We start from the raw sequence: 26754 nt of genomic DNA on the forward strand, positions 1-26754 counted from the left end.
GATAGACCATTTTGTGGTAGTACTGAAGGAATGGGGACTGATATCACAGTAGTCCTGTGGTAATGGGGATAAAAGGCTAGCTGCACCCCCCAAACTTCAGTAGGCACTCCCTGGACCTACCTTAATGAGCCCTGGTGGTCTAGGGGCCTCTATGGGGGCATGACAAAACCCAACACTTTCCTGCCCATTGCCACTGCTCTGCCTTGTGCCACTTCTACAAAATGGCTGCTGAGGCTTCCTGCGGCAGCCTCGTGAGACTTGAAAAGTGGGGTTCTTTCCTGACCCCCCACAGAGGCCACTAGACCACCAGGGTTAATTAAGGTAGGCTTGAAGCTATTGATCGTGGGTAATTTTTATCTGTGCAGGACAAATATTCAGTATTGTCTCACTGGATAAAGTTATTTGGATAAGCCAGGACACATATCTTCGTTGAATTTTGGCAAAATAATTCTAATTGACTGCAGTAGTACACAGTATACCTAGGTCACTTGTACCACTATAGATAAGTTTGCTTACATGATATTAAGGCTTATTTTCAAAGCACTTAGACACACAAAGTACCATAGAAATTCTTCAATCTCTACATTACATCTCTCGGCACCTGTCTAGACAAAATATGCTTAACCTCCTATAGCTACGCAGATGACATCATCATTCTCCTGCCTTTTGATCAGCCAATGCCCACCATGACAGACACAGAACTGTAGAAACAGTGGCAACATGGATGAAAGATCACAAACTGAAACTGAACTCAGACAAAACAAAATTCATACTTCTCAAAAAAAATAAAACCTCAACCATAACAAACCTAGTAATAAACTCAATCACATACCCCATTCAACCCACTCTAAAACTTCTGGGAATGACAATAGACAAATGCTGCACCATGCAACCACAAATCAACAAAACAATACAGAAATCATTCGTGGTCATGAGAAACCTAAGGCAAGTTTGAAAATTCTTCAACAGAAAACAATTCCAGCTCATGGTCTAGTCCCTAGTCCTAGGTCTCTTTGACTACTGCAACATCCTCTATCTCCCCTGCCCCGTAACAATAATAAAACAACTACAAACAGTACAAAACACAGCCCTGAGACAAATCTATTTACTAAGAAAACACGACCACATCACCGAGGCTTACCTCGACTCACACTGGCTCCCAATTCAAGCAAGAATACCATTTAAATTCTACTGTCTATTATTTAAATCCATAAATGGTGACAGCCTAGCCTACTTGAACAACCGCCTAATCCAAACTACCACAACCAGACACAGGAGAACCTAGACACCATTCACATACCCTCCAATCATAGACATCAAATGGAAAAAACTGTATGATGGCCTTCTAGCCACACAGGCAGCAAAACTAGACCACCAACTCTCCAATCTACTAATTGCGACCTCAGATTACAAAACTTTCAGAAAAGAAATAAAAACCTTGCTATTCATGAAATCCATGAAGACTAACTAACACTGTATGAAACATTTCAATCCTCTGAAGCAACCCGCGCTACTCTGTAACACCTTTGGACATGTCCAGAAATCCTCTTCTGTAATCCGCCTTGAACCGCAAGGTAATGGCGGAATAAAAATCACTAATGTAATGTGTTTTTGATTATTGATTTATATTTTGAGCATTCAACTTGTGAGGTTAATATTCTTATTATTTTTTGTAAAGATATTTTTATTGAAAAACAACACAGCAGAACAAGAGTGGGGAGAACAGGCATTAAGACATTTCCATGCACCTCTGTACAACAAAATGGCAACCATCATTTTCCAATTCCCCTCCTCCCTCAAAGCATAGGTCAGCTCCTTAGATTCAAAGAACAGAAGAAACATACGTAACTAGAGTAATCACAGATTCAATAGTCTACTCCGAGCAAGGTTAAAATTCTTATTAATGTCATATGTGCTGAAACTCCCACGCTTCATAAGTTCAGAGCACTGCAGGCATTACACACCAGACAGGGACGTCCTTGGTTTTGGACGCTGTTGTGTGTACTTTATTTATCGTAGTTACCAGTAAGGACAGACCCCTGACGCAGCTACCATTGAAACAGCGATGCCTGCAGTGCTCTGAACTGGAATACGACCTGATGAAGCTTGGGAGTTTCAGCACAGCACCAAGTTGCAAGCTAAGTGACTGTTTCTTACTTTGGCATGATTTGGGACTTGAACTTGATTTGTAACTGTCGTCATCATTAGGAGGGCTCTTCCCTTTAACATTGCAGCACTCAATACCAGATTACTTGTGCAGCGTATAGCTGCAAGGTCTAAGAAAGACACCTCTTTTTCAATGAAGTAGAGATTTGGGGTTTTTGTTGTTTTTTTTTTACCAATGAAGCCTACCTGAGGGTTTTTTTTATCTCCACTTCTTTTCATCTGAATGTGTGACAGTGTCTGGGTAGGATTGTGGAGTGTTTTGAAGGGTTATCCCTCTGGGTTGCTTGATAGGGTATGTGTGTGTTGTATAGTGATTAATCATACTCTCTCCCTGAAATTTGTGACAAATCTTTGTCCCCACGTCACTCTCTAGTTCTTACCTTCCAACTTTTAAAGGTAGGGGAGTCAAGGATCAAGGTGTAGAGAGGTCCACTTGGACAATCACCCCCAAATTCTATAAAGTGCAACTACAGTTAGGTACCAATCAGTGTTCCCTCTAAGCGGGCGGGTGTTGTGAGCAAACTTTTTTCACCGTGAGCCAAAAATATCGGGCGCCAGCAAGTTATGAGCCAACTCGCCCGATTCTCCTCTCGCCGCCCTGCCATCTGCCGTACGCCTCTTCCGATCGTGCGCTGTGACGAGAAACGTGTGCGCTGCGATGTAATATTTTGTGCGCCAGCGCAGCTTAGCGGGAACACTGACTTCAAATGGTTTTATTTATTTCCCCAAATTTATTTTTGTTATACGCATTGAAAATATTTGATATTGCGTTTAAATCAAAATCTCAATAAACTTGAAACGAGTGCCCGTGAGATTGTGGGAGGGTTAAATACTCAAAACTTAGAAGTTTTTGCTACGCCAGCTTTCTGGTATCTTTACATACAGTGGCGTACCTAGCATATGTAACATCCGGGGCCCATCATTTTTTGGCACCCCCCCCCCATCTGTAAGAAAAACATGATTTTTAGTAACAAACCACACGTCACACATGAGTACCTAGGAAAAGGCAGCATCTTACATATTGCAGTGAGCAGTACATCAATACACCCATTGTAAAACTAAACAAGCCAGACCAGCACAGATCAATCCTACACCGTCAATCCTAACAGAAAACCATGTCTTTCGAACACACAGAACACAGAAAACACCTTCGCCTAGTAAGGAATATGTAATCACAAACTAACCCCTCCCTCTTTTACAAAACTGTAGTGTGGATTTTAGCTACGGAGGTAACAGCTCTGATGCTCATAAAATTCTGAGCATCAGAGCTGCTACCACCAAGGCTGGTGCTAAAAACGCTTCACAGTTTTGTAAAAGGGGGGATAAAATAAAAATACATAGACAAAGGTTAAATTGAACCAGCAAGAAGCTGGACTCTGCATACAATGCTTCACAGAAACAGTGACACATGTCTCCTAAAGCAATAAATAAATAGAAATTTTTTTCTACCTTTGTCTTCTGTGGTTTCTCCTTTCCTCATCTTCTTGTAACTCTCTTCCTTCCATCCACTGTCTGCCGTCTCTCTTCCCCTATATGGCATCTTCTCTCCTTCTATGCCCCTTCCAGAAACTGTATGCCTCCCCCTTCCATCTCTCCTTTCACCCCATTGGTCTGGCATCTCTCTCCTCGCCTTCCCTCTCCCACACCTCTCCTCATAGTCTGGTATCTCCCCTTCCCTGATTCTCTGGCATCTCTCTCCTTTCCTTTTCTTCCATCTTTCGCTCCCCCTCCATGCTCTCACATCTCCCCCTTCCTTTTCCCTTAGACTGGCATACCTTCCTCCTACGCTCCAAGCCCTGGCATCTCCTTTAATTCCCTCCCTCATCTTCCTTCTCCCTCCAGCTGGGTACCGCAACACTCTTCCCTGCAGCTCTGCACTTCCCCACAATTGCCATGCTTCGGTTCCTCTTCTTCCTTCCTTCCTCCCCCCCCCAGCGGGACCCTGCGGCACCATCAACTCTTACTCCCTCTAATGTCGGCCCTGCAGCTCCAGACTTCCTCGCACCTTCTCCCCTCCCCCTTTGGATCGCTATTATTTTAAATGTTATAGCCGCGGAGCTGTATCCATCAGTGGAGATGTCTAACCTCGGCCTGCCCCGGAACTCTTACTGCAGCAGACGCCCGTCTAGGCAGGAACAGGAAGTCACTGTTGCAGTAAGAGTTCCGGGGCAGGCCGAGGTTAGACATCTCCACTGATGGATACAGCTCCGCGGCTATAACATTTAAAATAATAGCGATCCAAAGGGGGAGGGGAGAAGGTGCGAGGAAGTCTGGAGCTGCAGGGCCGACATTAGAGGGAGTAAGAGTTGATGGTGCCGCAGGGTCCCGCGGGGGGGGGGGGGAGGAAGGAAGGAAGAAGAGGAACCGAAGCATGGCAATTGTGGGGAAGTGCAATCCCCCCAATGCGTCCCCTTACCTTACCGACGCGTGTGTGCGCTGTGAAGAGAAACTTTGCGCTGCGATGTAATATTTTGTGCGCGAGCGCAGGCCAACGCAGCTTAGCGGGAACACTGGTACCAATGCAGGTGTCTAACTTGAATAATAGGCTAAATTGATGCCGATAATTTGCACTCAACACTTCTTAATTGGCACTAAGTGCAGTTAATTGAAAGTTAGGTGCCTAACTTGATTATACAAGTTAGGGGCATTTAGGCCCAAATTAGGTAGAGGTAGGTGCCCTACTGCCGCCTAACTTAATTGTTTTAATTGGTGTTAATTGGCATAGTGATGCCAACAGTGGCCAACCCAGGTCCCAAGTACCTAGCTAGATCCCAAATAGTAAAACATTTTTTATGCTGCTTATCCTAGGAAAAAGCAGTGGATTTCCCCAAGTCATATCAATAATGGTCTATAGACTTCTCTTTTAAAAAAGGCTTGGATAATTTCCTGAAAAAGAAGTTCATAGGCCATTATTGAGATGGCTTAGGGAAATCCACTGCTTATTCCTAGGATAAGCAACATAAACTATGTTTTACTACTTGGGATCTAGCTAGACCTGAGTTGGCCACTACTGGAAACAGGATACTGAACTTAATGGACTTTTGGTCTGTCCCAGTATGGCAATTCTTTTTTTTTTTTTTTTATAATTCTTTATTCATTTTAAAACTTTCATCAAGTGTACAAATAATCATAATAAACACAATTAGTCTGAGCACTTGAACATCTTATCATTATAACTTATAAGTAGAAATGAAACCCTCACCCCACCCTCCCTCAAATCCCTCTTATTCATTATAAGATCATATATTTGAAACCCTCCCCCCACCCAATACTAAATGGTGTATAATTAATAGATTTTGCATAGATTTTGCACAAAATTAAAATTGCTATGGAATTATGAAATGATTAAACAAGATTAATAATGTACTGAAAATTTGAAGGAATGAAAATCAGATTATGAAAATATGAAGATTCTGGTTGAGCCACTGAGTATGCAAACCAGTATGGCAATTCTTAAGTTCACACTTTTCCTTGTGAGGAAGGAGATAGAGCAGTTGTTAGTTCCCCAGTCATATTGCAGGCAAGTCATGCAGTTAGCACATAGTCACTTGCCAGAAGGTCACTTAGGGAAAGAGAAAACCCAAGAACAGATTTTGGCCCAATTTTTCTGACCACGCATATACAAGCAAATACAATTATTCTATCAATCTTGCCCGACTTGCCAACCGGGTAGTCCTACAAGGGGTCCACTCCTCTTGTGCCTATGCCCCTGGCTGACACCCCTTTTGATAGAGTGGCTATACACTGTGTGGGATCTCTGGAGCACACCACATGCGGCAACTACACCACTAGATATCCAGAGGCTATTGCTCTGCGCAACATGAAGGTCACTATGGAGCTCATGGCTTTGTGGGATGTATTCTCCAGGACATGAATCCCTATGGAAATACTGGCAAACCAAGGACCACCTTTATGTCCAGGGTTATGAAACAGGTGTACGCCTGCTAAAGGTGAAGACTTTTTGGATATCCGTTTATCACCCACAGACGGATGGCCTGGTAGAGCATTTTAATAAAACTCTTAAGCAAATGCTAAGAAAACTTATGACAGAAGATGTGATTTCTTGTTTGGACCATCTGTCATTTTCAATAAAAACATATTTTAAAAAAAGAAATTAGGATTCTCTCCTTCCTTATGTACTGTTTGCCATTCACAAAGTACCCCAGAGCTTGACAGGGTTTTCTCCATTTTAATTGTTGTGTGGGTGGAGGCCAAGATGAATCCTGGATGTTGTTTGAGAAGCCTGGGAGGAAGAACCAAGTTGAGGGAGGAATTTGGCTGAGTACATACTCACCATGCATGCAGGAGAGACTGAAAAAGGCTAGAGAAGCAGTCAAACTCTGCTTGGAGAAGGCTCAGATAGAGCTCCCCTTCAGTGGATGGCTTGGCACAAGCAATCAAATGCCTGTATCATGAAGTGGTTCCTTCACCTTCAAGCCTTCAGTTTTGAGGTTTGACATCAGGAAGGCCGAGAGAATGCAGATGCTGACTTTTTGTCGCAGGAAGTGGACCCTGACATTGCAGGTTGCTCAACCGGGCATGGCTGAGACGAGGGAGAAGGTATATGAGGCAGTCTAAAGGACCCTACCACTCCCCCTGCTGGATACTCTCTCACAATGTCAGAGCCACCTTAACATAGGGAGCTCCTCTTTAGGGGGAAGTGACATGGGAAGGAGGAGTCAGGGAAGCAGCTACCAGGATGTATAAGAGGCAGGGTCAAAGATAGGTTAAAGAGGACCAGGGGGAAAAAGGGGCCCAGCATTCTCCTTAACTACAACCGATAGATGTTCTGCTTGGCTGAGGTAAGCCAGTTATTTTCTTGCTGGGAGCCTGGCTCTTAGGCTTGGCTAGGACCAGACCTTGTACCTGGCTGAAGGAAGACTGTTACAAGACTGTGTTTGGGGCATGGGAATCACAAGTCATGGTCAATGTCTAGGGTCCTGTCAGCCTCAGGCCCACTTCAGGACTCTTGAACCAAGACAGTTCCTTGTATACCTGGCCCTGTGAAGTAACAGGGTGCATAATTTTCCTTTTGAGTTAAGATAAAAACTTGTACCAGAAAAAAAACCCACCTTGTACTGTTAACTATGGCAAATTGTAACCTGTTAACTGTATATTATGTATGTTAACCTGTAACCCGTCCTGAGCTCTTTAGGGAAGATGGGATAGAAAACAAAATAAAGAGATTTCTTTTACCTTTTGTGCTTGTGTTCATGCACAGGGCCAACCCCAAACCCTGCTCATACTGTTACAGTGGCACCTACATTTGTGCATGCAGATTTGAGCATGTGTCCAATTTGTGTGTGCAGTTTGAGTAACGAGTCAATTAGTGTCAGTAATTGGTTGCTCACAATCAATTATTCATCTTAATTGGCAATAATTTGGATTTGTAACATCTTTTAGCACATAACTGAAAAGGGGGTATGGCCATGTGAGGGGCAAGGACAGATCAGGGGCATTCACTAAAGATACACGCAGTGTTATAAGAATCAGGATATCCACACTAGAGAATGACACGGTGACAAAATTCATCACCGTTCCCGTCCCCGCGGATAACCGTGGGAAATAATCCCATGTCATTTTCTAGTGTCTATTTCAACCTCGGTCCTTTTACACCAGCATTCTTCAGAGCAAAGCTTGAGGGTCGGTGGTTGTGCCCAATTATACTCTGATTCTTCCCTCTCTCCTTAACGAATGACATGAAGATGGTTTCCTGCGGTTATCTGCGGGGACGGGGACGGTGATGAATTTTGTCACCGTGTCAATCTCTAATCCACACCTAATTTGTGTGAGGATTCAGACTAGGTTTCAGTTGGTGTACATTCTCACTAGAGAATGACACGGTGGAGGTTTACCCGCAGCCACTGCATTTTAGCCGCGGGTCACCCGCCGAAAACGGGGAAGAAAACTAGCAGTCGCTGCGGCGACGGGGACAAGGCCATTCACCGCCCGCGGGGCGGTGAATGGTCTTGTCCCCGCAGTGAGGCATGAAGGATCGCGCGGTCCCCGCAGCTCACACCCGCCTGCCCAATCGATTCTAGTGTTTAGCCAGCTCTCTCCCTTCTCCTCACCTTAGTTTGTAGATTTTCTTTTTCGGCGACCCGCACGCTATCAGAGAGCCGCGCACCCGCTGCTGCTCAGTTTCATCTTCTGCTCTGACGCAACCGGAAACAGGAAGTTGCAGCAGAGCAGAAGATTGAACACTGAGCAGCCGCGCATGCGCGACTCTTTGGGAAAGCGTGCAGGTCGCCGAAAAAGAAAACCTATAAACTAAGGTGAGGAGAAGGGAGAGAGCTGGCTAAACACTAGGATCGATTGGGCAGGCAGGTAGTGGCTGCGGGGACCGTGCGATCGCTAGTGTTCCTGGCTCAAATTGGAAGGAGGGAGTGAAAGGGAAAAGGATTCTGGGCCAAGGGGATGAAGTCGAAAAGAAAAACCCACAGCAGGAAAGAAAGGGAAGGACTGGCAGGTGAGCCAGATGCTAGAAGCAGGGGGGGGAGAAAGAGGGAAAAAAGCTAGATGGGGTTGAAAAGAAGAGACACACTGGTATGGAAGAGGAAGATAGGGGAAATCTGGACACAGGAAGGTAACAGAAAGAGGGGAAATTATGTGCATGGGGCATAGGGACAGAGACATAAAGGGGACATGCCATGGGGATGGTATATGGATACAGGGGGGGCAATGACAGATACATAGGGGAGATATTAGAAATGGAGAAAATAGGAGCACAGAAGCGAGATGGTTTGTGGGGATGGGACAGGGACCGAGCTTGCAGGCTCCAGTGGCTTGCACAAATTACATTGTAACGTGCCATGAAAATAAGAGGAAGGAAGGTAGATAGGCCACGCGAGAGGAGCTGAAGGGTAGTAGAAAGGAACAGATGGTAAAGGAGGGAGGGAAGGGTGGTGGTGGAAAGGAATAGAACAGACATTGAAGGAGGGTGGAGAGGAACAGACCCCCAAGGGAAATGTGGAAGACAGAGTGGGAAGAAGACAGATGCCAGACTATGCGGGAGCGGAGGGAAGAAGATGGGTGCTAGACCAATTGGGGGGGGGGGTTTAAGGGAGAGGCACAGTAACAGCAAATGGAAGACGCAAAGAGAAGACACACAGTGGATGGAAGGAATTCAATGAGAAGATGTGGAAAGCAGAAAGGTAGAAAAAAAAATTATATTTATTTATTTATTTTTTGCTTTAGGATAAAATAGTATATTAGTTGTGTTGATAAAAATTTATAAACAAAGCCCTGCCAGCTGAACATCTCTTTCTCTAGTTCAGCAGTAGGAACTTTGATTTATAAGAAAGGAATAAGCTAAATATTACAGTACTAAGGCTTATATGGATGCAGTGGGGACGGTGACGGGGCGGTGAATGGGATGGCAGTGGCGGTGACGGGGCGGTGAAAGGGATGGCGGTGACGGTGGCGGGGCGGTGAAGGGAACGGCGGTGACAGGGCGATGCAGAGGATGGTGGGCCGGTGACGGGGCGGTGACGGGGACAGATTTTTTCCCCGTGTCATTCTCTAATTCTCACAACCAAAGTGTGGCACAGATCCCAGCGCTGCTTGTAGAATAGAGGTCAATGTGAATTTTTGGGGATATCCAAATTTGGGTGCCATTTCCTGAATCTAATCTTTTATAACTAAGCTACCTAGTGAAAACTGTCCACAGAATAAAGTGGGAAATGGAGAGGCAGAAGGGATCTCACACCATTTTGCCCGAGACTTCCGGCTGCCTCCTTATAGAAATAATACTCTTTACATTTCCAAAAAAGTACAATTTTTGTACAACTGTCTCTTCCACACAAGACTGACAATACCAGATTACACCCCCACTGTACTAAAGCTGGAGAAAAGCGTCACGCTAAGTGTTATTTAACACATTTTTTGTCTGGTGCTCACTTCAGAGATGAAAAAAAGATTACACTCTTCCTTTCTTTTGCATACCCCCACAGGGGCCATTTATAGAGGAATCCGTTTCCAAATACCCTCAATCTAAGAGACAGAATTCAGTAGAGAGGAAAACAAATGTCATGATGAAATCAGACTCCCTAATGAGAAGTGTAGGAACAGACTCTGTAAATATACACTAGGGGGAAATAGTCAAAGGGATCTAGGCGAAACAGTAAAGAGTGAGCCAGTTAAATCAGAGTCTTTGAAAATTCCCTGCGCTGGTTGACATATTTTAGTCATAGGCTAGGGGGAAGAGAAGTAGCAAGCACTGATTTTTAGCACTAGCTGTCAAATCTAAGTTTCCAAGTTTATTGTGTACGTGATATACCGTCTATCAACTTGTACCTAGATGGTTTACAATACTAAAAATTTAAAATTGAAATTTAAAAAAGTTCAATAGACAAGACATAAACAAAGAGAAACATTAGGGTCAGGGGTTAGGTAAAAGTAAAGTAAATAAAAAAAGGAGGTACGAGGTGCAAAGAGAAAAACAAAGGGGAGGGGGATAACGCTTCTTTAAAGCGGTTGCTATTTATAAATGGCGCTTAGTATGTAGGCTAGATATATCGCTCATTTTCATGTTAGGAATGCATCCTTAAATAAGAAAGTTTTTAGCGTCGTCTTAAATTTGTCCAGAGATCCTTCAAGTCGGATATCCAGTGGGGGTGGGTTCCAAAGGGTGGGAGCTCTAACAGAGAATATAGTATTGTGTGTAGTATCGTAAAATAGTTCCCTTATGGAAGGAATAAATAAATTCTGACTTATAGATCAAAGGGCTCGAGGTGAAACATAAGAGATGAGATATTTGTCAAGAAATGCTGGTGAGTGAGTAAGTTTGGCCCCCTTTTATCAAGGTGTGGTAGTGTTTTAGGAACTGAATGAGCATCCGAGCAGTTACCTCACCGGCCCGCACTAAAATGTTCTACTGCAGCTTGATAAAAGGGGCCATAGTGGTGGGACTATATTTGGCTGGCAAGATACCCCCACCTCCCTCACTGAAGTAAAAGTTGAATGGGGAGAGATAATAGTCCCTCCTCCCTTTCATTTTCACATTAAAATAGTATGGGGGGGGGCTCCCAGCCCTTTCCACCCTGTTTCCACACCCCAGAAGACTAAAGTACGGGAAGATCTAACAGCTTCTGTCTTTCTTACAAGCCATTTACAAGCAGAGCTGGGAAGAGAATGTATCCAACTACTATTGACTTAGCATCCGTGTTTGCTTATTAAAATTATTTTCAAAACTCCCTCTCCACCTATGAGGGAGAGTGTGGAGCAGTGGTTAAAGCTACAGCCTCAGCACCCTGAGGTTGTGGGTTCAAACCCACGTTGCTCCTTGTGATCATGGGCAAGTCACTTAATCCCTCCATTGCCCCAGGGACATTAGATAGATTGTGAGCCCACCAGGACAGCCAGAGAAAAATGCTTTGAGTACCTGAATAAATTCATGTAAACCGTTCTGAGCTCCCTTGGGAGAACGGTATAGAAAATTGAATAAATAAATAATTTTTTTTTTTTTAACAGCTGATGCAATAATTCGTTCACAGTTTATTCTGTAATTCCATCCACAGTTGGGCAGGTGTCTACAGAGCATTTACAGACATTTCAGAAAAGACCGTAACTAAAGCAGAAGCAAGATCATTTTTCCACCAGCTGTTTGAGGGTCAGTTTTCTGAGACCTGATAGGATCTTTTTACCGTTTCATAAGATGTTTTGTTGTCGTATCACTGAGGAAAGGAGGCATTTGTGAAAGATAGTAGAAATAATTAGGCTCTCACCGTTCTCGGGATCATGAACATCTGGGAGAGCCAAGTGAATTCCACTGTGCTTTTTGGTCAAGGGACCTTCTGCTACACTGCTTTCCTTTCCAGACTCACTGTAAGAAAAAAAAGCACTCTATTAGGCTAATAGATTACTAGAAATGGACATTTACTACAACCAGAAGGGTATTACAGGGTACTCAGTAACTCAATCAATTTGACATTAAACCTGATAACTGAGCCTCTGTAGACAGTGTTCAATTGCTGAAAGCCCTTGAAGAAGCTCCCCCTCTCCATTTATTTATTGAACAAAAAGAATCGAGGAGGGATCTGGTTGCAGACCTTTTATATAAAATTGATGGGCTTAAAACCTGCTGAAGCGTGCATGCTTTCAGTTCAAGTTAATCCAGAAACATCAGAAGGTATCCAACAGTAAGGAATCTTCGACAAGCTGTGAAATAATGGAGATTTTTGTGTTCTGAGAAAGCCAAACTGTTCATGTGGGATTAGTGCAACTAGTCTTTTAAAGATTTGCCATCCACAGATGCATTCAATTGCAACTTGTCATATGTGTGTCATGTATTACTGCTTCTGCTGCTGCCTAGCAAGGCACTGGTGTTGAAACAATTAGGAGAGACCTTTGTCACCTGTTGTAGGGTGACCTGCTCAACTCTCTGAGCATAGTTTGGTAGGCTGTGTAGGCTTAAGACTAGGATGACTCTGGAGACCAGGAAGAAAACCAAGGAAATGCACACTGGGCTGAAATGTTACACATTATATCTCCAGTAGCCAGTTTGCAATACCTGCATAAGTGAGATTTGTATAGGTCTTTGCAGCATATGTACTTTTAAAAATTCTACAGAATTCTCATTTGAACTACTGACAGATGAATAAGCTATTCAATGCACAGTAAACAGAAGTTAGAAATAAGCACATTAACTTATTTCTCTTCTTTACTTGTGACAGTCACTTGGGGACAGCTGTGCCTCAGAACCTCTTCAAAACACTGCAGAGACTTCCATAGAGAAATTAAAAATACGGAGCAGGTTGATTGTTGCAGTTTTCCAGGTCTCGTTGCATCTAGGTGGTTAGAGACAACGTTTCAGCCATCATGCTATGGCTTTCTTCAGGGTGTGTTGTGAGGTCTGCAGTTTGTCTTTATATGTAGAGCGTCCTCAAACCTGATTGACTGGGGCTTAAGGTGACAGAGGCATGATGACTGAAACATCGGTTCTACTTACGCAGACCTGGCGAAACCCAGAAAACTGCAACAATCATGTTGCCAGTCATGGAAGCCTAAGAGAACATGGAGCAGGTTGTTCTCTGCAGGATTCCGTTCAGACATCTTGAAATGTACAGTTCAGTAGGACCAGCTGTGGTCAGTGCAAAATTATTCATTCTGACACCTGCACCAACTCAAAGATCCATCAAGGAGTCCCTTTACCTGTGGGAAGAGTGGACAATTTTCAAACAGACTATTTACCTGTATAAATGACTTTTAGAAATTGCCATCTTTATTTGTGTGTATACATGCACATCCACAAAGCTTAATATTTAAAATATGATGTCTTTGCGGGTGAGAGGGCAGATTATGGGCCTGGAAATTAACTGAGGGTGTGTGGAGGGTGCAAACAGTTGGACACAAAAAGGAGAGTGGAAGGGTAAAAGGGTTCAGCCCAACGAAAGCAGGAAAAAGGGGGGGGGGCTTTCCCTCATAAGAGGATAGCAGAGGGGTTCAGGCCTGATATAACAGAGAAAAAGGATAGCCTTATAATCCTACCTTACAGGGACTGGAAGGTCTGATTTCATAACAGGACATCTATGTAAGGCCTAATAAGGTGATTATTTTATAAAAGCAATAAAAGCAGCTTTGTGCTTTTTAAACTAGGCACCCAGAGCCAGCCTCTGTACCATGCAAATGCTGGTGTACACATTTAGACCTGCTCTGAAGCTGATGTAAATGTGTGCATGTACTCTATGAGTGTACCTGTGTAATTGATAAATATGCAAGTATATTGTACCTCCACCCAAACTATGACCCCAGAATGCTTACATTCAGATCACATAGGCACACACTATGTACACTTTTCCCACATGATCATGCAATATTTTAAAATTCCTTTTCTGTATTTAAGACAGACTTTACAGAGTACATAAAGTTACTCCAAAATATTAAGCATTCTGCATCTCATTAATAACTTTGCTGTAGTGCTTTTTTTTTCTTCTTTAAATTTTTCATTAAAAACAACAAAACGAACAAGGAAAAAGAAAACAACAGAACCTGACCTAAAAAAAGATAAAGAGAAATCAACAGTCCCTGCCCCGTCCCCCTCCCTGTCATCGGGAAAGAAGTGACTTCTTTAAGTGTCCGAGTCTGATATCATCTCCATTAAGCGGCTTCTTGGCACAATCTAATAGTTTATGATCCAGCTTCTAGCTCTGTGTGGTCCAAATGGGTTCCCACACTTTTTTTTGTACCGTCACCAATGTGCTGGTAACCCAGTTTGCGAGTGTTTTGCAAGATGAGCAAAACCGGCAGATGGGGTAAGGAGCATGTTTGGGAGGAAGGGCGGGTGGATGCCGCTTTCAGCACGGGGGTGCGATGCGGTTCTCGCAGGGGGGGGGCATTTGGGGGGGGTGCGATGCCGGTTAGAGCGGGGGAGAGGGGGTGATGGAGCAGCGCCGGTAGCCTCGGGGAGGGGGGGGAGGAGGAGGTAGAACGAATCAAAGCGAGTTTCCATTCATTCCTATGGGGAAACTCGCTTTGATATACGAGTAACTTGATTTACGAGCATGCTTCTGGAACGAATTATGCTCGTAAACCAAGGTTCCACTGTACTAGCATAAAATGTAATAGTTCATGTTCACTCTTATTTGTAGCTTAATGCAACAGTGTAAAATTAGCAAACATGTCCGTATATGGCCATTTGGTTGAGGACGGGCTGGGGAGGGCTTCAATGGCTGGGATGGTTTAGATGGGCTGGAGTGAGCTTTGATGGAGACTTCAGAAGATGGAACCTAAGCACAGTACCTGGCAGAGCTTTGGGTTCTGGCCAGGCACTAGCGAAGAAGGAAAATTTAAATTAAATCAGTAATTTAAAGAGTGGGTAAGGTTGGGCAGACTGGATGGACCATTCGGGTCTTTATCTGCCGTCATCTACTATGTTATGTTACTATTCAAAAACAAGACAACAAAGGCATCTGGTTAACACCCTCAATTTTAATGTCCATATTGATGAACGAAAAGGAGTGTGTGTGTTAAGACTGCTGGTAACTCAATTAACTATTACTCCAATAGGCATAGCTAATATTTTTAAGCAATCAGAACCTGCAGTAATTTAAAATGAGATTATTAAATTATTGTGCCCCTAAGCTACCTTATTTATCTCTTTATCAGTTGCATTTGCACTGTAGCATTAAGGCATTGTGGGTTGTAGTACTGTAAGGTTTAGTAAAGGGGGGGTGGACCGCCCCGGGCGCTGTCTTGGTGGGGGCGCCGGCACCTGTCCTCCTCTACGCCCCTTCCCCTGCTCTTTACCTGCCTCCCCCCCCCACTACAGCGCACACAGGCTCCTTCCCTCCCCGTACCTCTTTAACGTTAGAAGCGCGAGAAGAAACCCCGACTTATGCTCACACCAGCATCGGCTCTTCCTCTGATGTCACTTTCTGGACCTATGCCAGCGGAAGAGCTGACACTGTTGTCAAGCAATAGGTTGGAGTTGCTGCTTGCGCCTGGAACATTAAAGAGGTCCGGGGGTAGGGAAGGGGCATGTGCGTGGGGGACGGAGAAGAGGGTGGAGGAGGGGCGCCACCCCCCCCCCCAGGTGCCTCTCGCCCTCACTACGCCACTGACTGTACGAGTACAAATGGGATAATTATGACACACTTAGCCACTTGGAGAAATTGAAAGGGGACAGGTTTAGAACCAATGCTAGGAAGTTCTTTTTCACTCAGAGGGTGGTGGACCTCTGGAATGCGCTTCCGGAGGATGTGATAGGACAGAGTACATTACGGGGTTTCAAAGAAGGATTGGATAAATTCCTGATGGATGCGGGGATTGAGGTATAGATGGGATTATGTAAGGGCATAGATAGAGGGATAAAGGGGATTGAAAGGTTTTAGGCAAAGGATCACCTTACAGGTCATGGACCTGATGGGCCGCCGGGGGAGCGGACTGCTGGGCGTGATGGACCTATGGTCTGACCCAGCGGAGGCAACTTTTATGTTCTTATGTAAATCATTTTAAAGAATGAGACATCACATGGAGATGATATGAGACTAGGACACTTAAAGAAGTATCTGAGACCTAGACCTTGAACTTGAACTTAACTTTGCAGCTTGCCCTTCCCTACCACCTTTTTATTTTAGCAATGTAGCCCTGCCTTTGTCCTCTTTCTGTGTGTTGTAGCTGTTCATGAGATTTGTTCATCTATGTATTTGCATTTGTAAGTCCCACAATTTTGTTGTTTTTAATTTTTAAAGATATGTAATGTTGAAAACCACTTTAGAAATGAAAAGCGATATATCAAGTCATAATAAACTTGAAACATTATCATTTGATTATAAATTGATTTACATTACCCGTGGTACATGTTAGCCATAACCTTCTGTTGCAGGCACAAAATTAAAACAAAGCCACCTACCTAAACTGTGAAATGTTAAACAAGGTCTGCCATAAATTTAACATATGTCTGCAGGTTATTAGTGCCTCCTCGGGTCCTTTGTGTATCCACTCCAGCTTCACTTTGGTGAACAGTAAGCTGGAAAACAAAAAGGAAAAATAAACTTTGTTCTAGCTGTGTACAAACAGAATTTCCGGACTCTCACAAAGGACAAGTTTCAGTAGCCCAATGACTTGCCAAATCTGTTCTTGGGCTTTCTCCTTCCCCAGGTTACTATGGGCTAACTGCATGACTTGCCTGCAATAAGACTGGGGAACTAACAACTGCTCTATCTCCTTCCTCACAAGGAAAAGTGTGAACATAAGAATTGCCATACTGGGACAGACCAAAGGTCCATTAAGCTCAGTATCCTGTTTCCAATAGTGGCCAACCCAGGTCTAGCTAGATCCCAAGTAGTAAAACAGATTTATCCTGCTTATCCTAGGAATAAGCAGTGGATTTCCCAAAGCCATCTCAGTAATGGCCTATGGACTTCTCTTTCAGGAAATAACCAAGCTTTTTTTTAAAAAGAGAAGTCCATAGCAGTTAATTTTCAAAGGAAAAAGATTATCCCTCCCTCAAGAATGCCTTTATCCAGCTAAAAGTATGTATGTTGGGAAAGTCATGTGTGCTTTTAGCCAGGTTAGTCTACCCAGATAAATGACACACTATGTATCATATATATCTAAATTATTCAAAACACTGCAATGTTTGGGGGTTTTTTGTTGTTGTTTTTTTTTTTAAAACCAGTTGTGAACCAGAGGTATAACGATCTACTACAGTGGTACCTCGGTTTAAGAGTGCACCAGTTTGCGAGTGTTTTGCAAGACGAGCAAAACATTTGCAAACTTAGTGCCTCGTAAACCGAGCTTGCCTCGCTGTACGAGCGCCCCCCCCCGGCGATCCGGCATCCCCCCCTGCGATCTGGCATCCCCCCCGCTCACATTGCCCCCCCTCCACCGCGATCCTACTTTCCCCCCCCGAGCAGTCAATGACACCCTTTACCCGACTTGGCACCAGTGCCGGTGCCCGAAGATCCTCCCTTTTCTGGCGGGGCTGGGCGGTGCGTCGGAGATCCTCCTTCTTCTGGGCTGGGCTGGACTGGCTTTGAGCATTTGCGCATGCTCAAAGCCTTCTGGTCTCGCTCTCAATCTCGGAGAGAGCGAGACCAGAAGGCTTTGAGCATGCGCAAATGCTCAAAGCCAGTCCAGCCCAGCCCAGAAGAAGGAGGATCTCCGACGCACCGCCCAGCCCCGCCAGAAAAGGGAGGATCTTCGGGCACCGGCACTGGTGCCAAGTCGGGTAAAGGGTGTCACTGACTGCTCGGGAGGGGGAAAGTAGGATCGCGGTGGAGGGGGGGCAACGCGAGCGGGGGGGATGCTGGTTCGCAGGGGGGGGAAGCTGGATCGCGGGGAGGGGTTTGGAACAGCGTCGGATTCCTCAAGGGGGGGGGGAGAATGGAGCAGCGCCGGTAGCCTCGTGGAGGGGGGAGGAAGTGGAACCAATCAAAGCAGTTTCCCTTACTTCCTATGGGGAAACTTGCTTTGATATACGAGCAATTTGGTTTTCGAGCATGCTTCTGGAACGAATTATGCTCGTAAACCAAGGTTCCACTGTATTTATCACTTCTCTAGTAAAACTTATCGTTCCCCTTAACTGTATCCATAACATCCTGTTTGTCTGTCTTGCCTGTTTAGATTGTAAGCTCTTTCGAGCAGGGACTGTTTCCTTACTTTTTGTGACTCTGTACAGCACTGCGTGTGTCTGGTAGCGCTATAGAAATAATTCATAGCAATAGTGTGAAGAGTTTCAGTCTTTGGGAAGCAGAGCTGAGATTATGATGTCATAAGCCTCATTCCACCAATAAGAGCCAACTTCATCAGTGATGTCACAATGGCTTGATTGTCCTGTACTTCCCTCTGCCCTCCAACCCAGCCAGCTGATTAACCGTTCCCCTTAACTGTATCCATGACATCCTGTTTGTCTGCCTTGCCTGTTTCGATTGTAAGCTCTTTCGAGCAGGGACTGTTTTCTTATTCTTTTTGACTCTGTGCAGCGCTGCGTGTGCCTGACAGCGCCAAAGAAATAATTAATAGTCGTAGTAGTACGCAGACAGACCATTCTCCATACAGCTTACAATCTAATCCAAACAGGACAAAAGAGACTTTAGGATTTTTTTTTTAAAGTAAACTATTTAAACCTATATGGCTGGGATCATAAGAAGCAGGGGTTAAGATGTAAAACAGCCTTTAAAACACATTTTTCAAGTGTGGATTTGAATAAGGCCAAAGAGGGAGAATGATACATCAGCTCAAAATCTATTCAAGGTAGAAAATGCAGGATCAGAAGCTGTTGGGTGGTAGAAAAGAGCAAAGAAGAGTGACGTAAGGAGAGTTAAAAGAGGAAAGGCACTAAGGAGTAAGTATGATTTATTTGATACTTAATATACTGCTTTGAATACCCAGTATAATAGAGTGGTGAACAAAACAATATCTGAGAAGCTTAAACTGTAGGGTTTTATATAAATCTCCTAAAGATGGATGCCCGCCATTTGGGTGCAAAGCCCAGATGTACACATAAACTAGTCAAATTGGGTGATAATAACCAATTACTGGCACTAATTAGGATTTACAGGTGCATATGCCTACATTCTATTCTTATTATGCTATGCACCCAAAGGGGCTGACTCTATAAACAGGTGTGTCCTGATTGTAGGGTCTGGCAGCCAATTGGGACACATGTTTTTTGAAAAAAGCTCCCGAGACAGGCCGTCTCACTGTAGGCGTTTGTCACAGGTGTAGGGAGACGTAAGCTCACCAAGGCTGCGCGTGGGCGTGGTTTTGCTGCTAGAATGAATTTTAAGAAAATGTTAAAAACTTAACTGTTTGTGAAGGCGTTTTTGAGTTGAAATTTTATATTCAAACTGGATTTGAAGATTTCTGATGTTTATCGACCATTTTTAATTGTTATTTTTTAACAACTGAACTATGTATGTTTGTTTAACATTTTATGCTTGTTACCATGGAAACCGTATAGGTAATATACGGTATATAAATTTTTAAATAAATAAATAAGTTTAAATACGCTCTATAGAGCCGTGACAGATGCTTGAAATGTAGGCCAGCAAAATGCCTAATTTTGAGCACCATTTACTGAATCTGACTCATAGGGCTGGATTCTCAAAAAAGCCTAGATCTCACCTGCCGGCATTTAACTGAAGTGTTTTAATTGATTGTAAGTAGCATGATAATTGATTGTGCCATGTAAAACCAAATAAAAATGGATTTTTAAAATTAGGTAATGCTAGGCACCCTCCGAGACTGATGCCCAAGTCCATCTGCTTTTATGGGGAGTAATGGACAGTTTTATTTCTATTTTGAGGGTTGTTTTCAGGGCGGCAGAGAACAGGAGAGTCAGCAAGGGCAGTAAGCAACTGGTCCTCAGCAGTCGCTTCATTTCGGATAGGCAACACCAATTGGTGTTTCTTCTTCTGCTTAGTGAATCGCTGCCTTCCTACTTAAACAGGCAATTTACTCTCATTTGTATGTGCGGATTGGATAGGAGATTTGATTGGGCACAGGGAAAAATCAAGTCGGGGAACGCTCGCAAACTGGTTGGGACACGATCGGTGAGCTTAGTGAATCTAGGCCAATGTCAGAAAAGCAAGCTGAAATCTGGGACTGCATTCTTAATTTCTCCTGTACAGTGGAGAAAAGCAGCATATTAAAGGAACAGGCACAAAGAGAGAAGAGGGCAAGACAGAGCCCTGAGGCACACCAATTGATTGTGGGGGAGAAACATCCACCATCTTCCTCCCAGGCAGAGACAACACACACAAGTTGGAAAGAATTCTATGAGCCATGTTCTGCTAAGTTAGTAAAACAACATGGCCGCTTAGGAGGCTGAATGGCATAGGGGGGTAACACTATATTATGACTGCACTTAAGAAAATAGAGATTTAGGGAGATAAAATTACATTCGGAGGGTGAGAGAAGGCGGCAAGAACCCTGGAAGTCCTGACTTCATAACTGATATTCTATCCATGAGACCATAACACCTCTAAAATAACAACAGATCGTGATTCAGGTATCACCTAATTCAACAGTATCATCACCTTGCATTTAAAATTGCTTTATGCCTTTAGAATTCTTACAAATTTGTGAATTTTGCTGCTCTATGAGAAAGACATAAGCAGATGAGGAGAAATAAAAGTCAGTGACAATATGCCAGATAACTAGGTGTTAGAAATAGCGAAGGCTGTTAAGGACTGAGGCAACTGAATCATTTAAAGTAGCTAAACAGGTTAGGAAAAAAAGAGATTAACCTTCACAAACAACAAGAGATTGCAAGAAAGAGGAAAACAAGCAACAATATGTGGTAAAGATGATACAAACTGGGAAAGTAGTCAGGAAAACAAAGATGCAAACAGAAGAAAAAACAGCCAATGCAGTAAAATGGGAGTGGGGGTGGTTATGATTATTTTTACATTTTTAGATGTTAGCGATAGGAGGACATGCAAAAGTTGTATTATTGTCAGACTCAAGTGTTAAGAGGAGACATTTGTAGAAGCTGATGAGGATAAAGCAAAATTGCTCAACATATATTTTCTGTTATGTATTCAGATGAAGGGCCAGGAGTAGGATCACCAAGTAGAATCACTGAAGAAAACACAAAGAAGAATGGAAGTGAAATAAACCTCAAATGATTTTCAGAAGACTATTCATGAAGAGCTAGCTAAACTTGAACAGATAAAGTAATATGACGGCTCTGCTGTCTGACCTTTCAGATGCTTCTTTAGAGTCAGAAGCGGAATGGAGAAGGGCAGATATGAAGTAAGGAGGAGGTTGGACCTATAGGCCAGTCAGTCTAGCCTCTGTGGCGAGTACATTAATAGAAGCGCAACTAAAATAGAGGATAATGCTGTTTCTGGAACCCAGTTGACTGCAGGATCTGAGACAACATGCTTTTACTAGAGATAGTTTTTATCAGATCAATGTGATTCATTTCTTTGCCTGGGTAACCAGTGAGTTGGACTGACTGAGGACTAGATGTGGTGCACTTGGATTTCATTAAGGCTTTTGGCACGAGTCCACAAAGGCAATAAAACTGAGTGCCCTTGGTATAAGCCCTAATGTGACTGAGTTAGAAACAAATGAGTGGGAGGTGACAAAGCACAGTAGTAAATTTATTTATTTTTAAAATTTCTATACCGTTTAAACCTGCAGTAATCAAGTCTCGACAAAACCATAAAACTGTGTGAAAATCAAAAGGTGACAGCATAGGTTTTATTCGATGCAGTAAATGCATTTGAGCAAAACATGCTTGTACTGTCTTAGTTACTTGCAACTTCATTGTAAGACCCGAATCCAGCCTTACACCTAAAATGGTCATTGACTCATTTGCTGGTAATACATCATCAATTACTTTCACTTCTTTAGGCCACTAATAATTAGGTTTTCCTACAAACATTATTTCTGTTTTATCCACGTTTAATTTCAAACCTTGTTCGCCCACCTACTCCTCAATTTTACACATATAATTGCTCAGTAACTTTTTGAAATTTATGTCCCATCCACTTACTGGAAAGAAAAAAATATTGTCTGCATAAATTCGATATTCAACTCCCAGAGATGCAAACAGTTGACCTATAGCAGCCATGTAAATATTAAACAAAGGCACAGAAAGTGCCGAACTCTGTGGTACTCCAGTCCTAGCTGAATAGTCTCCTGAGATCTTACTTCCATTCTTCACTTGAAAGGAACGTCCAGTAAGGTTCATGTTAAACCATTTGAAAACAACATTCATTCCAAGGTTTGACAATCTCAATAGTAATCTATAAAGATCAACTGAGTCAAAAGCACCTGATATGTCCAACGACACAAGGCACAATATCGTTTGTTGGTCCATCCCCAATCTCAATGTATCCATTAAAGAAATCAATAGTAATTCTATGCAGTGATCTTTGCGAAAACCAAACTGACTGCAGTCTAAACAATCATTCTTCTGTACAAAATTATCTGAGGATAAGGACATTACCAATGATGTACTGCAGGGTCAGTCCTTGGTCTACTTATTTTTATCATAGAGGAAGGGCTGTTGGATAAGGTTTACCTTTTTGCAGGTTATACAAAATCTGTGGTAGGATAGACAACAACTGTATGAATAACATGAAGAAGGATCTAGTGAAGATTAAGAATGGTCTAGAATTTGGAAGCTAAGATTTAATGTTAAAAAATGCTAGGTCATGCACTTGGGAAGCAAAAGCCCAAGGAAGACATAATAGAGAGTGAAGTACTTCTGTGCCCGAAAAAAGAGTAAGATGTAGGGATGATCAAATATGACCTTAAAGAGGTGAAACCTATAGAAAAGGTAATGGCAAAAGCCAGAATGGGAGAGGAATGGCCAGCAACATAAAAGAAGGTAATAATGCCTCTGCTGAAATCTCATTTGGAGACTTTATTTTCAAAAATGTACTTCTTTACTCTAATTTTTCTCATAGTTAGAATATCCTATTGAGTTCAGTTCACATGTTGTACCCTGGCAGGAACCAGGCCTAACTTGGACCACAGTTTTTCTTTTTTTTCACTCTTTATATACCCAGTTGGACATGTAGTCCTTGAATTCTTTTTTCTTGCCTTTGGGGATATTACTTTCTCTTTACCACTCTATTAACTATTATATTATATTATGGAAACCGCTTGGATGGCTGTCCAATTGAATGGGATATCAAGTACCTAATAAACTTGTCGTAATCATCCAAACTGTTATTGCTCTGAACAACAAGAGTCTATGTGCTAAACTGACAACCATTAGTGAAGACAGAAATAACAGAAATTGTTTGGTAAAAAAGGCCCCTCTCAGCTTGAAAGAGGCAACTCTTCCAAACTCTTAAACCAATTAACGTGACAATGTGCTCATTCAAATATTTATTTGTACAAGCTGCTTAATCCCACGACTCCTACACAACAGATTTTAACGTAGAACATACTAAATTAATGAAAGTAATTTTTATAAATGTCAGATGACAGAGAAAGTGACAGTCAACTGCATTTCAGTACACAATTTATTACACACAATGAATGCCAAACAATTGCTAAAAGTGATGACGTATTTCTTGGATGAAAGCTTGTGTTTCCTTACACGTTAGTCACTTTACATGCTTCTACTTTGTTGTGCATGTTTACATTTTTATGTATTCATAATTATATAGCAGCTTTAAGAGTTCTCAAGCATATTTTTTGCAGGGTTACTAATTGGTGCAGATGTCTCATCATAATTCTAAAGATCTTGTACAGTGCTTCTTTTCCAGCCTCCACATTGTCAGATCACTTTGGTACGTGGACACTTGGGGCCAGATTCAACAAGCGGCTACAGAAGTGCTTTATGAAAGAGAATGTCATGGGGACAAATTTTTCCCCGTCCCCACAGAAACTCATTTTCCCGTCCCGTCAAGTTCGTATCCTGTCCCTGCAAACTCAGTCCTCATCTACACAAGCCTCAAACATTTTAAAATCATAAGTGTTCAAGGCTTGTGAAGTTAAGTCAGAGCTTACAGCAATGAGGCAAGGACAAGAACAAGGACAGCGACAAAACACATGGGGACGGGATGGGAAAATTGAGTTCCTGCGGGGACAGGGAACAATTTGGCCCCATGCACCACTCTAGAAATCAAAATGTAGTAAAAATGAGTCAAGTAAAGGACAATCAAGCCATTGTGACATCACTGATGAGGTTGGCTCTTAGGCATTGGTGGAATGAGGCATTATGACATCATAATACCAGCTCTGGTTATCAGAGGCTGAAACCTCTATACTGTTCTCTCAAGTAGAGAATGGCATGGGGACACATTTTTCCCCATTCCCGCAGGAACTCGTTTTCCCATCCCGTCAAGTTCTTTTCCTATTCCTGCAAGCTCCGACTTCATCTTCACAAGCCTCAAACTCTTTAAACTCATAAGTGTTCGAGGCTTGTGCGGTTAAGGTAGAGCTTACAGGAATGGGGCAGGGACAGAGACAGGGAAAAATTTGTTTCGGTGTCATTCTCTACTTTATGACACCTAACACCATTTCTGGTGTTAACCACACACCTACAGTGGCATTAGGTGCCATAAAGCACCTCTGTAACCATGATGCAGGTGACTTTTTTAGGCACCAATAGGCGCTTACATTTTTTTAAACGGCATTTTGCACTTAAGTTGGGTCCTGGCAGGACACCTACTTGTGCCTAACTTAAGGATTGTTTATAGAAAGGGAAAGGGGAGGATTAAGTGACTTGCCCAGGGTCACAAGGAACAAGCCTGGGATTTGATCTCACAACCTCTGGGTGCAGAGGCAGCAGCTCTAGCAGTGAGCCACTCCTTTGGATCTTGAAGGCTACTACATTATTGGCTTCCTCCCATCTCATTGCAATCCCCTTTCCCAGGTCCACAAGCAAAATCCTGCCCAAAGCACATGAGTTGAGCACAGCTGTGGTGGGATTGGATTGGATTGTTGTATTGTCGCTTGTTGATGTTTTGTATATCGCTGCTGCTCTGTTTTATGTTTTGATTTTATGATTGTGTGGAATTGTTAATTGTATGAAAATTGCGTGACTCATCTTCTACCAACCTCACTACACTCGTGTCACCCCTCTCCTTAAGTCACTTCACTGGCTTCCTATCTGCCATCGCATACAGTTCAAGATCTTATTGCTGACCTACAAGTGTGTTCATTCTGCTGCCCCTCAATATCTCTCCTCGCTTCTCTCTCCTTATACACCTCCCAGAGAACTCCGTTCCTCAGTTAAGTCACTCTTAGCGTTACCCTTCTCCTCCACTGCCAATTCCAGACTTCGTTCCTTTCATCTAGCTGCCCCCTATGCCTGGAATAAATTACTCGAGTTTGTCCATCAAGCCCCTTCCCTTGTTTAAAACTGAAAACCCACCTTTTTGATATAGCTTTCAATCCTTAACCCTTCTCCTCTGCCCTCCAACTCAGCCAATTGATTAACTGTTCCCCCTTAACTGTATCCATGACATCCTGTTTGTCTGTCTTGGCTATTTAGACTGTAAGCTCTTTCGAGTAGGAACTGTCTTCTTTGTGACTGCAGAGTGCTATGTAAGTCTAGTAGCACTACAAAAATAATAATAGTAGTAGTAGTAGCAGCAGCAGCAGCAGTGTGAAGAGTTTCAGTCTTTGGGAAGCAGAGCTGAGATTGTGATGTCATAATGCCTCATTCCACCAATACGAGCCAACCTCATCCATGATGTCACAATGGCTTGATTGTCCTGTACTCCCCTCTGCCCTCCAACCCAGCCAGCAGATTCACTGTTCCCCTTAACTGTATCCATGACATCCTGATATTTATTTATCCCAATCTTTCGGTATCGATAGACTTGTATTCAGTGATTATACCTATTAAACGGGAAATATTAATTGTTTATTTCGTGCACATCTTCATTTTTAGCAGCTAGAATGGCGCTGTCTATGGGGCTGAACTTGGACTTAAATGGCATTAGGAGTGTCAGTATTCATCTCAGCGAGCCTGAAAACTATGGATTAGACACTACTATCTGTCATTTTTGATAATTTTTACATGTCACTCCCTTCCCACCCCTACAGTATTTTCCCCAGATAGTAAGTCATATGTGTGAGAGAGAGAGAGAGAGTGAGAGAGAGAGAGAGTGAGAATGAGTGAGAGAGAGAGTGAGAGAGAGAGAGAGAGAGTGAGAGTGAGAGAGATGTTATATTGTACTCCACTTTGGCAAAAGCAGATTATAATTAAACAAATAAAATTAGGCCATTAGAAGTGGCTACTACATTGGTGAAAACAGTTTATTTAATTAATATGTTAATTTCTTTACTTAACTCAAATCCAAAAGGAATGGAGGAACAAAAATTCAAGCTATACAACTCCACTGCTCAGCAACAACAGCAAACAATTTAACTGCAATGGAGGAAAAAGCTTCAGGGGCATAACATAACAGGAGTAACATTCAGCCCACACCAGCCAGAATTTTTTTTAAACCCTGGTCAATGTGGGCTTTTTATACCTTGATATCCAACATTAGTCTCCAACATGTCCAGGATTATTTACAAGTCCTTGCTTCATGGCTTGTTTCAAATAAATTAATGTTAAATCCTTGCTGGCTCACGGGATCCTTGTCCCAACCTCATCAGGTTCTTTATTCTTTTTGGACCTCCTATTTCTCTTGTAAATAGCTTTTATTACTTTGGGATCTG

The 26754-nt window shown here is 42.9% G+C and overlaps 1 protein-coding gene across 2 annotated transcripts in view; it reads right to left on the reverse strand.

Annotated features, from left to right (window-relative positions):
* TTC7A (tetratricopeptide repeat domain 7A) overlaps positions 1-26754 on the reverse strand; it is a 351234-nt gene that overhangs the window by 61554 nt on the left and 262926 nt on the right. For both annotated transcript variants that reach the window (XM_033938375.1, XM_033938376.1), the window contains 2 exons: positions 16517-16633; positions 11892-11989 (listed from right to left, as the gene is read on the reverse strand). In XM_033938375.1, coding sequence (XP_033794266.1) covers positions 11892-11989; positions 16517-16633 — 215 coding nt within the window. The remainder of the gene's footprint in view (positions 1-11891; positions 11990-16516; positions 16634-26754) is intronic.

The sequence above is a fragment of the Geotrypetes seraphini genome, chromosome 3 (genome assembly GCF_902459505.1).
Source record: "Geotrypetes seraphini chromosome 3, aGeoSer1.1, whole genome shotgun sequence".
Lineage (NCBI taxonomy): Eukaryota > Metazoa > Chordata > Amphibia > Gymnophiona > Dermophiidae > Geotrypetes > Geotrypetes seraphini.